This window comes from Lissotriton helveticus, chromosome 3_1 (assembly GCF_964261635.1).
Source record: "Lissotriton helveticus chromosome 3_1, aLisHel1.1, whole genome shotgun sequence".
NCBI classification, from domain to species: domain Eukaryota; kingdom Metazoa; phylum Chordata; class Amphibia; order Caudata; family Salamandridae; genus Lissotriton; species Lissotriton helveticus.
This window is the reverse complement of record NC_136061.1, coordinates 841,849,226-841,863,431: the sequence shown is the minus strand read 5'-3', so window position 1 is coordinate 841,863,431 and position 14,206 is coordinate 841,849,226. Positions and strand designations below refer to the sequence as shown.

The 14,206-nt window shown below is 46.5% G+C and overlaps 1 protein-coding gene across 1 annotated transcript in view; it reads left to right on the top strand.

The window, feature by feature from the left end:
• TMEM35B (transmembrane protein 35B) overlaps positions 1–14,206 on the top strand; it is a 61,228-nt gene that overhangs the window by 18,365 nt on the left and 28,657 nt on the right. Inside the window, exon 2 of the mRNA XM_078681126.1 lies at positions 6,277–6,457. Within this exon, the coding sequence (XP_078537252.1) occupies positions 6,277–6,457 (181 nt within the window). The remainder of the gene's footprint in view (positions 1–6,276; positions 6,458–14,206) is intronic.

Sequence of the window (14,206 nt, the reverse complement as noted above, 5' to 3'; positions counted from 1 at the left end):
GTAGATTGTGAGTTTTTGGCAGGTATGATTGACACGCTATATCAAGCAAACTATACATTTTGCTGGCTGATACAGGTACCTACTAATGTGTGGTAAGTGGCTAACACTAGCAAGTGTTGTATCAGGTTCCGTGCATAATTCAAGTGCTTCCATTCCGTTTGTGGGCAGTATTCCCTCAAATGAACTTCTAAGTGTGCAGAAATAAAAGGTTTGTGTGTTAACTGTAAGTTCTCATGCGTGCAAGTGAGGTGCTAGGTCAGCCATTATAATTAAAGCTCGATGTGTGTGTGGGGCAGGCTTCCTCAGAATTGGTTTGGGTATGTAAATAAGTGTATTTTATAGCATATTGTCCCACATACATTGGTTAAAAATAGACTTTGGAGACCGGTCACAAGAAAAGATCATGAAACATATAATAAGCTTTTCTGCTTTCAGTATCTATTTGATGTGAATTCCAGCTGTGTTTCTTTACTGTTTTCTAATATTTTCAAAAATTGTACAAATCAGCAGTTCTGTTAAATCTTTTGCTCTATAAAAACATGGTTGCTGTTTTTTGCAGTGCTGGTAAGCAATTTGTCTTTTATTTCCTTCCTTCCCTCTTTTACTATAGTACATATGCACTATTTATATAGCGCAAACATAGTCTTAAGGCAGTGGAGGGTTGTACAGGATCAGTGACGGATATAAAACCAACACGTTTTAGGAAAGATAGCTGGTTTGTGGTCTTATAATGGATTATGATGTAGTATACCAGGTTAGTCTTCAACTCTTTCCTAAATTGGAGATGCAGTGGGGAGGTCCTAGTGGATACTGGGATGTTGTTCCAGATCCTGGATCCATCGATGGAAAATACCTGCTGCTCTGAAAAAAACATTTTTATTTCTATTTTACATTTCTCAGTCGGATGGTGTCCTGCCTGCGGATGGGTAGAGAACCACCAGAGATGGGGAGTTTCTCTGTAAGATGAGCAAGGATGCTGGCTGTGTTAGCTTTGTAAATGATGCAGCTGGTTATGTAGAAGGTGCGGGCCATTAAGGAAAGCCAATAGATTTCTGTCATGTCCTCGATGAGAAGTGCTGTTGCTTGTCCGATGCTCCTAAGGGGTTCCAATGTGGAGTCTGGGAGGGCATGTAGCGGGGCATTTCAACAATCCAAATGCAAGAGTATGAGAGGTTTTACAGCAATATTGAAGCCACTTTCTGGAAGAGACTGCTTCACTATCTCCAAGAGAGATCTGGTACCAGACTGCCTTTGTCTTTTTTTGGCAATGTGGAGCTTGAGGTTAGTGTCCAGGGTGCATCCAAGTAACTTAGCATTTAATGAAAGTTGGGGTTCAGAGCCATCCAGGTTCATGTAATTAAGCCAGGTGTGTAATGCTTTTTGTTTGTTTGTTATTGTCAACCAATAGGATTTCTGGCTGGGAAGAATGAGTTGAGTGAAGTGCAGGCAGTGTTTGAGGTGTTGGATGTCCGGAGCGGAGGAGGCTTTCAAGTAGTTGTGTATAGGCTGCATACTGGTGAATTCGGATGCTGTTAAGGGAGAGCAGAGCCCCAGTGGCTCCTTTAGGAGGGTGAAGATAACTGAGGACAATACGGAACACTGGAGGACTCCAGAAGTGACAGATATATTTTTGGGACCTGGAGGTGCCTATCTGAACGAGAGCCAGTGAATGACATTGCTAGTGATTCTCATTAGAGACTCGAGTGCATATGAAGGTGGTATTGCCAACGGTGTTCAAGGAATCCTTAGAAGCCCAGTAATGCCAGGAGGCAGGGAACAGCTTCATCTGTGGTCAGGAGGGCTTTTTATTACTTTGTTGAAGGTAGCAGTTCTCTGGCTACAGCATAATCCCAAAACAGATTGGACGTGCGGCACAAGATGGTTAGCAATATTATGTTCTTGGAGTTGACAATAGACTGCTTTTTCAGTAATCATACCATTGAATGGTAGGCGAGCGAAGGGCTGGTACTTGGAGAGGTCATCAGGGTCTAGCATAGGTTTCTTTAGAAGTGGGCGGTCTGGCATGTCTTGAGAGCTTCTGAGAAGATGTCTTGCGTTATGGATGCATTGGTGAGTAGAAGTGAGAGAGTGTCCCTAGAGAGTGTTGATGAAGGAGGGGGGTAAAACATCATCTTCATCAGCAGTGTCTTTGAGGGAGTTGAGCATAATGGCAAGATCTGAAAGAGAAGGCTTTGAAGTATGACCCTTGCGGGGGTTCTACAGGAAGGCCTGGGTTAAAGAAATTAATCAGGCTTGGTATTGTCGATATGTAGTTTTAATTTTCTGTACTTTTAAAGAAATTTCACTGAAGAAGAGGATGACTGCATTGCAATTGTCATTGTAGTGAGGTGTAGGTGGGTCTAGCAGGGAATTGATGCAGTGCTTGACTGTCTTGAAAAGTGTTCTTTGATTTTGTGGTGGCTTTGTTTATGGTGTTCACATAGTTAAATTGTTTTGGCTAACGTTCTGAGGTGTCTGCCTGTTATGAGGTATTTCAGTATCATAATGTAATTGGGAGTTCTGTTTTTCTTTTATTTCCTGTCTGAGGGTGGGTTGTTTGTCATTGAGGGTTTTAAAGTACCTGGGTGCAGAAGGCTAGACCATGCACGTGAGTGTTTTACCTGGGTGTGGATGTTCGCATAGTTTTACAAAAAAGTATTGAAGTTGTTTAGAAGGGTGTTGGTGTCAGATGTGGAGCTGATCGGCTGAGCGATGAGTTCCAGCATTAAATTCTGTGAAGAAGTCTTTGAAGGGTCTGAAGGTTTGGTCTTCTCCTTTAGTTTATTAGTAGGATGTTGAGATAGGAATAGCAAAGTGGTCTGTCAGTCCAGGGGTATGGGTAGTTTGCATTGCATGGTTGATGGTGATCAAAAGACAAGGTCCAGGATGTGGCCTTTGTAGTGGTTTTGTTGTGTGGCAAGCTGTACCATGTTGAATGTGTCCGAGGTTGAGGGGGTGTCCCTTCTGTTTTTTGCCCTCTTCTTGTCTGGGAAGTTGAAGTCGCTCAAAAGGGTAGTGTGGTCATCTTGGATGGACAAGGTGGCTAGGAGATCTAATAATTGCTCCTGTAGCTAAGATGTAAGGTTGTGGTCTGAGATTCAGAGAGTGAGAAATGGCTTGTCAGCAGCTCCTTGGACTGAAGTGTTACTTGTTTGCCTGAGATTCAGAAATCTGAGAATTATGAATGATTGCGAGACCTCCTCCCTCCTTATGTGCCTGGTCCACATGATAGATGGTGTAGCCTGCGGGAAGAACATCTAGGATGTGCGAGCATGAGGGCATGAACCTTGTTTCTGTGATGAAGAGGGTGTCCAGTTTGTGATGGGGTCTGCGATTACTGGTGCTCATAGTACTGCAAAGTTGAGTTGAATGTATTCTGTATTTTTAGGGTGTGTTGTGTGAATGCTATGTGAGTGAATGGGTTATCTAGCTCTGGGTGTGATATTGAAGTTTGGCAGTTTGGGGTGCTGGTTGGGGCAAACTATCATCTTACTTTGTAAGTTTCAGTGGAACAGGTGTTCTAGCCCACAGCCCTTCCTGTCCCTAAAAGGTCAAATAAGTTGATGCCCTGGTCTGTGTCTGCCCTTTGGTGGAGACCCAGGGGTGATGGGAAGGCTTAAAGAGCTGATTAAAGTAGGGAGTAGTCAGGGAGTAATGTCACATTCTGTACCGATGAATGATGAGAAATGCAGCGATGCAACTTCATATAATGAAAGATGATGGGAAATAGTCATGTTGTCTGACTTCTCCTCTTAAGGATGTCAGTTCTTCCTTCCTTCTTGCTTCTAATTCAATTCCCTGTACCTTCTCCTTGAAATAGCTCTTACACATAACTTTTCATTACTTCCCTCAACTCCCTGTCTGTCATTTCCCACCTGTCTAAATGTTCGCTCTAGCAAACCAATCCCACCCATTGTCCAGTATGAGTGTGGAAGCTCACATGTTTTCACATTATTACTATTTAATTGCAGGACGCAAAGGTTAAGCATTTACCACACCTTCCTGCTGCTCTATTCTTTAGATAAATAACAAAGGTAGACTGAGGACTTTTTACTTGGGGCATGACATTTTTATTGTGGTGTGCTGTGTTCTTTTATTGCAAGCCAATGTCACACTACCCTGTCCTTTGTTCCAAGACACCAAGAAAGGATTGGGATGATAAGTGGTTCTACTGTCTGGACTGGTCCTATACCTGTTTTACATGGTCAAAAGTGTGAAGTCTGCTAAGGAATTAATATGCATACTTTTAGCTATAGGATGTTTGGTAACAACAAACTGTGCTGCTTCATAAAGAATCAACTGAGTTAGTGAACGTAATTACATGCAAGATGCTTTGGGCTGTAAGTCTGTGCAGTTCACCCTTTGAATGAAGTTTATTTTAAATTGTTGGGCTATGCATTTGGGATTTTTGGTCATTTTAGAGTCCACGTTAGATTAAGCTTGGATCTTTACAATGCATGTGGCCTTTTGTTTATTTGAATACAACGTGCGACTTTGCGCCTGCTAGGCTTATGTGAATATTGAGCAAGGCGTTGTGTTTTGTGCAGCTTCGCTGTTTTATTGCATTTTCCTTCATTGGGGAAAGAATAAGTGGAGCTCAATATGTTTCCATTAACAAACAACCGTGTTTTCTACAGATTATTTTTGCTGGGTGTCGGGTCTAGTTTCAGGACCATAAGTTCTGCGCTTCATTTCGACTCACAGATAGCAGGACTAAAAGTTGAATTTGGGCATCATGGGTTGTACTATGAACCTTTTGTACTTTGGACTATAGGGTCAGAAAGTGTCCATGCACCTGTTTTTGATACCTGAGCTTTCAGAACAAGGCGCTATGTGGCGCTATGTTAAGGAGGATGACATTACGACGGTGCCTCTTTCACTGGATAGACCCTACTAATAAATAAAATGTGAACCTGCTGGCCATTATACAGCAATGTGCGTGGAACAGTAAGCTGAAGACATATGAGGTCAGTCATGCTACTAAAAGGGGAGCAGGAGTAGGCCCATGGTGCCCTGGGGCTCAAGGGAACTTGTAGATGGTCAAAATAACATATTAAGGTGCTTACTATCGGCCAAGTGGGCGTGTAAGGGGAGCACCCATCACAGGAAAGTGCATGAATGTCGGATCTACACTTACGCTGCTTTGACAGCCGAGCACATCAAAGAAGTAAAAGTACAGCAAAACCTGGTTCTTTTCCAGTTTGTACAGAAAAGCAAATTGTAACTTTGTTGGTTTTTTACCAGTTAAATGTGAAAACCATAAACACTACAAATAACAAAAAAGAACACATTACCAGAAGCACTGTTCCAGAGCAGCAGAAAATGCACGTAGTCGTCCATCAAAAAGATTGTTTACGCTCTAAAAAGACATGTTGGCGAAGTGAACGTAGTTTTATGCTACAGAACTTGCAAAATCTATATATTTGATGTCATTAGTGCATAAGAATATATAGAAATAGGCATTTGTTTCCAATGGGGGGAAAAATCATACATTAAAGGCTGTTTATTAAAAAAAAAAAACTGTGCCCATGGATTTATTTCTCTTTCTGGGTGTGAATTTATAAATCGATTCTTTTCAGCGAGACTAGTTCAGAAAGCTATTTGCACATTCACCTTTAACTTAGACACAAAAGACTTACTTAGGACTTCATGATTGCTTATTGGAGGATTTAATCCTGTTTAACATTACCCTGGGATGACGCAATATTATGCATGAAAAATCGCTCAGGCATGCCGAGATGGGAACGACCTGGAAAACCCCTTTCCTCCACATCCAACCAGTGCTGAAGTAGCCGTTTTCCCATTCTCAGCCTGGGAGTGGGTTTATTTCTGCTTTTGTGTCCCTCATCCGCTCTTGCATCATTCTTCCTGGAGGAGACCTAGTGTTACCTTCCTCCCATGCTTCCGGAATCTTGGCGTGCCTTGTGCTCAACCGCACTGTGCAGACCACAACAGGAAGCTTTTGCACAGTCTAGGACAAGGAAATGCTAGGAATTGCTGCCTATTTAGAAATAACTTAAATCTAGGTTGACTCTGAGAGCTGGACATATAATGTTGGCCGCTTGCACAGCGTACCACACGAGCTATCCTGTTCCTTTTTAACGTATCTTACTAATCAGTACTTACCTCAGAAGAATGCAGTTCTTTTACTGCCTCCCTGGGATTTGTACCCGTTACCCATGCATGAAATCATGTAACCTCTCGTTCTGTCTGGCTACTAGTCTCTTATCTTTGCAGATGATATTCTCATAGGCTTATCCATTCTTTTTCTTTCAGAAACAACAGTTTGTGCAGTTTGTGGAAGTGTTTCCGCTGAAGGATCTCGGTTACAAGCCAGACGCCACGCAGTACATGCTGGCAGTGGGATGGATTGAAGTAGTGACTGGGCTCCTTCTGGCTTTCGGACCCCAGATTCTGCAGGAGATCAGCAATTTTGTCCTCTCGGTCATCATGATAGGTAAGGTGCCGAATGTCCTCCATTCTATTTTTTTTTTTTTTTTTTTTTTTTAAAAACCTTTATTTAGCAAGAAAGAAAATACAAGTACAAGCCTACAACCCTCTGGGCCGGCTAGCGACATATCAAAGATGCAGTATAGCATTACACAGCTCATCAGCCGACAACCAAGGGTCCGGCAGCAATGGTGCACGATATTGATCAAAGCTATAACGATAAGATATGGAAAGGTTTCATTTTTTAAAACAATCAAACAAAAATATCTAAGAAAAAGAAGAAAACGAGGCTGCATCCTAAATTGTTGTCTGTTCCATATGATACGGGGAGAGGCAATCAAGGACAATATGGAAAAACAGGAGAACCTCCAGGAGAGAAAGGAGAGGGTGGGGAAAGGGGGACCCAGAGCCAGAAACATATCAATAATGTGATACAGGAGGGAGCCGAAACGTATACTCAAGGAGAACAAGGAGCGTCAGGGGGACCAGTGAAGGGGGGGATCACCTATCTCCCCACGGTATGAGTTCCAATGGTCCCATATCCTACCCCATTGTTTGGGCCTGCCACGGGAGACATAAACAATCTTCTCTCTGAACATGCACCAGTCCATATTTTCTTCCCATTTGGAAACTGATGGTGCCCTCTGAGGTCACCACAACTGTGCAATGTCCCTTTTCGTGACCATGTTTCCCAGCGTGACCCACCGAGTCTGAGCAACAGTGCAATCGTTCGGTTCCCATATGTTCAAGAGACAGCGCCTGGCTTCAGGCAGGAATGCAACATTCGTCACCTCACTCATCACCGCATGCACTCTAGTCCAGAAAGACACAACTTCCGGACATTCCCATACGATGTGGAGGAAGGTAGCAATCATACCACAGCCACGTCGACACAGCCCATCCTCAGAAAAACCCATATGCATCAATCGCGGACCCGTGACATAGACTCGGTGCAGAATCTTCAGCTGAACGACTCGCAGACGCTCCGGAATCGCGACCTCTTTGGGAGAGGATATCGCAGCCTGCCAATCCTCATCATCCAGTTCCAGCCCATCGTTAGTCCAGGTACCACGAAGCTGAACAAGCAAGTCCGATCGAGTATTGATAAGTGTTTTATAAATAAGGGAGATAGTGCTGTCTGGAATATGTCCGTCCAGCACCCTGTCTTCCAGGGGGGAGCTCTCCGGAATATCAGAACCGGCCGGAAAGACCGACCCAATGGCATGACGAACCTGGAGGTATCGCAAATATTCCGAGTCATTCAAACTGTATTCCTGTTTCAATTCAGCAAAGGTCTTAATTCTATTCTTAACCCAGAGGTCACCTACCTTGCTGATTCCGATGAAGTCCCACCTATCGAAACCCTTTGACGTCACAATTCACCAAGCCTCTCCGCTGCAAACAGAGGGGTCGCCCTGGTCAGCTTATCTACCCATCCAGTAGCCGCGGTCGCGCTGCCCCACACCCGCACAGCCACTGCAGTGGGTCCCGTCAGATTCTTTCTAGCGCCCCGAGAGTAGAGAGCCCTGTAGTAATTTCCCCCGGGCAACAGCCACCGGTCCATCTCGAATGCAGGATTCGGGACTGGACCGCACATGGCATGGTTCACAGCGCTCAGTTGAGATGCCCAGTAGTATCTTCTTATATCAGGTAACGCTATGCCCCCATCGTACCAGGGCAACGTAAGCTTAGCCAACGCAATACGGGGTCGGCCAGCCCAAACTAGCTTTCTCTGGAGGCACTCGATTTCACGAAAGTAGCTAGCCGGCACTAGATCAAGTGTGTTTTGTACGGCATACAAAAAACGGGGGAGAGACATCATTTTGAACAGGGCCGCCCGTCCCAGGGGGGACAAGGGTAGACCACAACATGCAGCGACGTCCGACCGAAGGCGGGCGAGTGGAGGCAGCAAGTTACGCTCATAGCGTATCGCAGGGTCAAGTGAAATATAGATCCCTAAATACTTAAAGCCATCACTAGAAACCGGGATCGGGCATACTCGGGGCAGAGAAAGAGGAGCACCGGTCAGCGGGAAGATACACGACTTGGACCAATTGATAACCAACCCGGAGTTACGTCCAAACGAACTCAAAACATCAAAAAGGACTCCTAGTGACTTACGGGGGGATGTCCGGTACAATAAAATATCATCGGCATACAATGATACACGATCTTCGAAGTCAGGGGACCACCGAATACCCTTTAGTGAAGGCTCCCAACGGAGCCAGGCTGCAAGGGGCTCGAGCGCAAGTGCAAATAATAGCGGTGACAAAGGACATCCCTGCCTCGTGCCTCGCCCGAGAACAAAGGGCTCCGAGGCCCTACCGTTAATCACAACCTGCGCGAACGGCTGCTTATATAGGAGTTTAACCCATGCAATAAACTTCGGACCAAAACCGAATTTGGCAAGAGTAGCCCACAAATATGGCCACTCAACCGTATCAAAGGCCATCGAGGCATCGAGAGAAACCAAGATGGCCGGCTCGCTGAGAGACCCCGCCCTCGCGATGGCGCAGTGAAGACGACGAAGATTGAGCGCAGTATTGCGTTGGGGGATAAAACCAGACTGATCAGGGTGAACCAATTCGCTAATCACCGTGATCAGTCGGTTCGCCAAAAGTTTCGCCAATATTTTGGGTTCAGCATTCAAAAGTGAGATCGGGCGATATGATGAACAGCGCTCGCGGGGTTTGCCATCTTTATGGATAACCACAATAGAGGCCAGCCTCTGGTCCCTGGGAAGGAATCCAAGGTCTCGCGATGCCGCAAACATACTAAGCAGATACGGCGCCATTTTATCCGGGCATAGCTTGTATAACTCAACCGGTATACCGTTGGGACCAGAGGCCTTCCCCGAGCGAAGGGAGCGTATAGCGAGCGCAACCTCATCAATGGAAAAATCAGCCTCCATTAACACCCCGTCTGACTCCGAGAGACTAGGCAACTCAAGATCACGAAGCAGCAAGTGCGAGTCCTCCTCCAGCATGTTCGAAACCGGCGCGTACACAACCCGAAAGTGCTGGGCAAACACCTCAACTATCTCAGCCGGGTCCACGACTCTCGGTCCATCAACTTTCTCAACTACAGGCACAACACGATTCACTCTGTCTCGCCTATCCAGCCAAGCAAGCAACTTCCCTGCTTTATCACCCACATCATACAGACGCCCCTGCTGCACACGATTCATTGCCTCAGCCGAGTCAGTCACCAAGGCCCTGTAATCAGATTGCTTAAGAGCCAAGACATGCAGTTTCTCGGGTGTAACCCCAGCTTCCAACCGTTCCTCCAATACGGCAATCTCAGACTCCAAGTTCTCCACCTCCTCATTTTTGCGCCTCCTCTCAGGGTCAAAAACAGACAGGGTCTGACCACGGATCACAGTTTTATAAGCCTCCCATAGGGAGACCGGGGAGGACACCGATCCCTCATTCTCAGTAAAGTAAAAGTTCATGCACTTGACCACCTCGGATCTGATTTTGGGGTTCTGAAAATGCCATGGATTGATCGGGGCAATCCGGCCCCCAGCCCCCAGATGTATATCGATGTGAAGCCATAGCGGGGAGTGGTCTGAAATTCCTCTAGCCAAATGCTTGATTTCACGCACCGAGACTAACTGCACCACCGGCACGAGGATATAATCCAGTCTCGAGAGACTTCCATGGGCTCCCGAGTGGAAAGTGTACTGAAGCCGGCATGGGTGCATTTGTCTCCAACAGTCTGCCAACCCAAAGGCATCCAAGAATTTCCCCAGCCATAGCTGCGATGTAGGGAGGAGCCTGGGGGGGCTACGATCACTCTCCCCATTCACCACAGAATTAAAGTCGCCACCCACCACTAGCAATCCATCAGGCAAACCCAGAATTACCTCACCCAGGTCGGCGAAGGTAGTAGACTGTAGGCCAGGCGGAACATAAATAGACAGTATGGAAATCAACTTCCCTTCCCATCTCCCCAGAATGGCTGCGTAACGGCCTCTATCGTCCAACACCGTGCCATCTATCTCCAGGGGGAGGGAGTTCCTAACCAGGATACCAACCCCCCTCGATCCAGAGGTGAAGCCGGAATGAGCCACCAAACGGTAACCTCGTCTGTTCAGTGCATGACATGTATTACCCACCAAGTGGGTCTCCTGGAGCAAGACCACATCCGGTGAACATCTCTTCAAGTATTGTAGTACAATCCCACGTTTGATCCTGTCCCCCAGACCATTAACATTCCAGCTCAACACCCTAAGTCCCCTACCCCCATCCCAGAAGAAAACGGACCGCCCTCCCCACCTCGAAACAGACACAGGATAGCAAATGTAAAACAAAGCACAGCCAAGAAACAAACAAAGAGAGAAGAACCCCCCCACCACCCCCAGTGAACCCATCAAACTCAAACCCCCCTCCCTGCACCCCTGCGGTAGACCTAAAAGCCACCCCAACTTGCAGTGTGCCTGTCGCCCCATTAAACTAACCTACACAAAAGAGAGAAAAGTCCCCAGAGGGGGAAGATCCCCTAAAACCCCCCACCCCCGGGCATTCACACCATAACAGGACATAGTCTCTGAGCCACTGCCATAGAATCAGGCTCGCCGATGTAGACTCACTGCTCCTGGTCCTCCGAACCTCCTTCAGCGCCTCTCGAGTACTCCGGGCCCTCATGGCGCGTCGATAAAGTGTCCAACCAGTCACTAGCCACCTCGGGGCGGTCAAAGAAGAACGCACGCTCTTCATGCTCCATTCTCAAGCGGGCCGGGAAAAGCATAGCATATTTCAGTCCCAGTTCTCTGAGGCGCCTCTTCACACCCGTGAAGCCCATTCGTTGTTTCTGGACTGCCTGAGTGAAGTCCGGGTAAAAACCAATCGATACGTTCTCAAATTTAGTGGGTCCACTCGTTCGTGAAGCTTGTAGGATAGCGTCTCTGTCACGGAAATTGAAGAGCCTGGCAATTATGGGCCGCGGAGCGGCACCCAACTTCGGCTTACCACCCGGGACACGATGAGCTCGCTCCACAGCAAAAGAATTCAGCACGAGGTCCTCCACCAGGATATCAACAGGCAAATCAGCAGAGTTCTCCGGGACACCCACGATGCGGACGTTATTGCGTCTGGCCCGGCCCTCGAAATCTTCCAGCCGATTGGCGAACAGTTCGCAAGTAGTCCGAAGATTGCAGACTGTGGTCTGGAGATCTGAGACATCAGTGGTCAAACTAGCCGTCTTGATATCAAGGGATTTGACACGCTCGTTGGTTTCCCCCAGGTCCGCTCTGATGAGGGTGACATCGATCGCCACCGTATCTATCTTGGCCGCCAAGGTTTCATATTGCTGGCCCATGGTGGATTGGACACTCGCAATAGCGCCCATAATGTCCTTCAGAGTTGGCTCCTCGCTTTCAGGAGTACCATCACCAGCTTCCTCTAGGGCACCACTCGACCCGCCCGGGGAGCCCCTAGGTCGAGTAAATCGATCGATGGTCTGAGATTGGGGGACCCCCCCTCGGGACGGGCCTCTAGCGGTGCGCCTCTCGATGACCGCCTTGCCCGCCATGACAGGCAATGAGCTCCAACGGGATCTGTAGAATGTAGCCAAAACGATCTCCGTCTTGGCAAGCTCGGACCGGCGAAAGGATAGGGACACAGCGCTGGCTGAAGGTCGGCAGCGAGAACAGAGCTGGAGCGCCGATCGGCGACTGGGCGTTCACAACAGCGACCAAAATCGAAACCGAAAGTACACCAGGGGCAGAGGGCGTGGCTCATCAGCCGTTGTTGTTCAATTGCCACCTGGGTACCTCGGGGACTCAAGCCCCCGGCTGGCGTACGATGTAGGCCTCAAATTCCAGAATGCAGTAAGTCCGATATCCGGCGGCCAAATCGATTTTTGAAAAAGACATGGACATCAGCAGGGCATCAATAAAAAGTACCCGTCGTCATAATCCGGATCTTTCACAGGATAATCGCGGGAGGCGGAAAGGGTCTCGGGAGCCCTTAGCTCACGCGTCCATCTTGGAATCGCGCGAAGCTCCTCCTCATGTCCTCCATTCTTAAGTGAGGACAAAGTAAGGAAGACCCTTGATGTCTGGAGTCATAGAAAAGGGAATACACAAGAATAAAGCATGGATGCTGGTAGTAGGGGAGTGCACAACAGAAAAAGGGGGGCAATAAGGGGCAAACCCATCTTCCTATCTACCATTTTTTAACAGAACACTCCACCAAGACACGCGGATGGGTGGAAAGTTAGAAGGGACAAGTAAGAACAAATTAGAGCAGAAACAGGCCAGATGATATTCAAACCTATTGAAATTCAAACTGATTGGGGACAAATATAGACTCGTTCTCATGCTATGGTTTGGCTGTTCATGCTTAGATCATGCTCGGTTAATAGTGAACTACACAAGCCTTTTAAATTTCACTACAGATTTCATCCACTCCCCTTGCTCTGAAATGATAATATATATAATATTCACTGTAGAAACCAAAGGTTACAGGGACGTTATAGTTGAACTCCGGTTTCACTCATACAAAACCAGAGCAATTCAGCAGTTATAGTTAGCTGAGCTAACTATAACTTGCTCCCCCAAAATGCACTACTAATGACCTCACATATTACATCACTCATGGCCTTGTTAGTGACATCTCAAATGACATCTCAAATGACATCATTCATGACATCACTGATATTGTCTAGGGACTGAGTGTTTTAAAAAAAGTTTGAGTGTTAACTTGTATACCAAGGTGTATTTTATGAACCCCTGGATGTATGAGTGCCTGATTGGATGATTTTAGTGGGTGCGTGACTTACTGTATAAGTGAGTGATTAGGTGTCTCAGTAAATGTATGGGTGAGTGACTACTTCTGTGAATGTCTGTATCTGTCTGTCAGTTGGTGTCTCCATGGATGCATAGGTGTGTGAGTGGGTACATGTGTGTCTGTATGGGTAAGTGATTGGTTGTCGAAGTACCTCTGTGGGTGGGTGGGTGATGAGTGAGTAAGTGAATCATTGGCTGTGTGAGTTAGTGAGTTCCTTTGTCAGAGGCAGTATGGGTGTGTGTGTGTGTATGACTGTGTTTGCAAGTGAGGGCATGTGTCTGGTATGTGGATGAGTAACTGGGTATGTGAAAGGCTGTATAGGTGAGGGATGAGCTATGTGAGTGACTATGGGTGAGTGAGTTAACATGAGTGTATGTATGGCTGAGTGTGTGCTTGTATCAGTGACTGTATAGCTGAGTGAGTATGTGTTAGTATCTGTATGAGTAAATAAGTGTGTGTAACTATGGGTGAGAAAGTGGCTGTGTGATTGACTGTATGGGTGAGTGAGTAGATATGTGAGTAGCTCTATGGGTGACTGGCTCAGTGTGTGAGATGGCTGCACAGGTGTATGAGTGGATATGTCAGTGTTTCAAATAGTTCTCCCTGAGCACTTAAAATAAATAGATAAATGTCCACATATAAGTAATTCTTTCTTAAAGAAGTATTCCTCCGTTTGGCACAGTCCAGTTCATCAGTTCATATTCTGTATCCGTATAAATTCAGCTCACAAATTCCATGTATTCCAAATAATATTTATTGTTCCAAATCCGTATTTAAAGAAAAAGCAGCCAACCCGTGTTTCGTCGTGCTAAAATTAAGCACTGTGACTTCTTCAGGGCTGTTCCGTAACTAAGCTCCAAACATAAACTCGTCGGTCATCCACATTATTCCTCATAAACCAAAATTCCCCTTTATGGGATATCCACCGCCGTACGGTCACTCAATCCCAGTCTCACTCAGTCAGT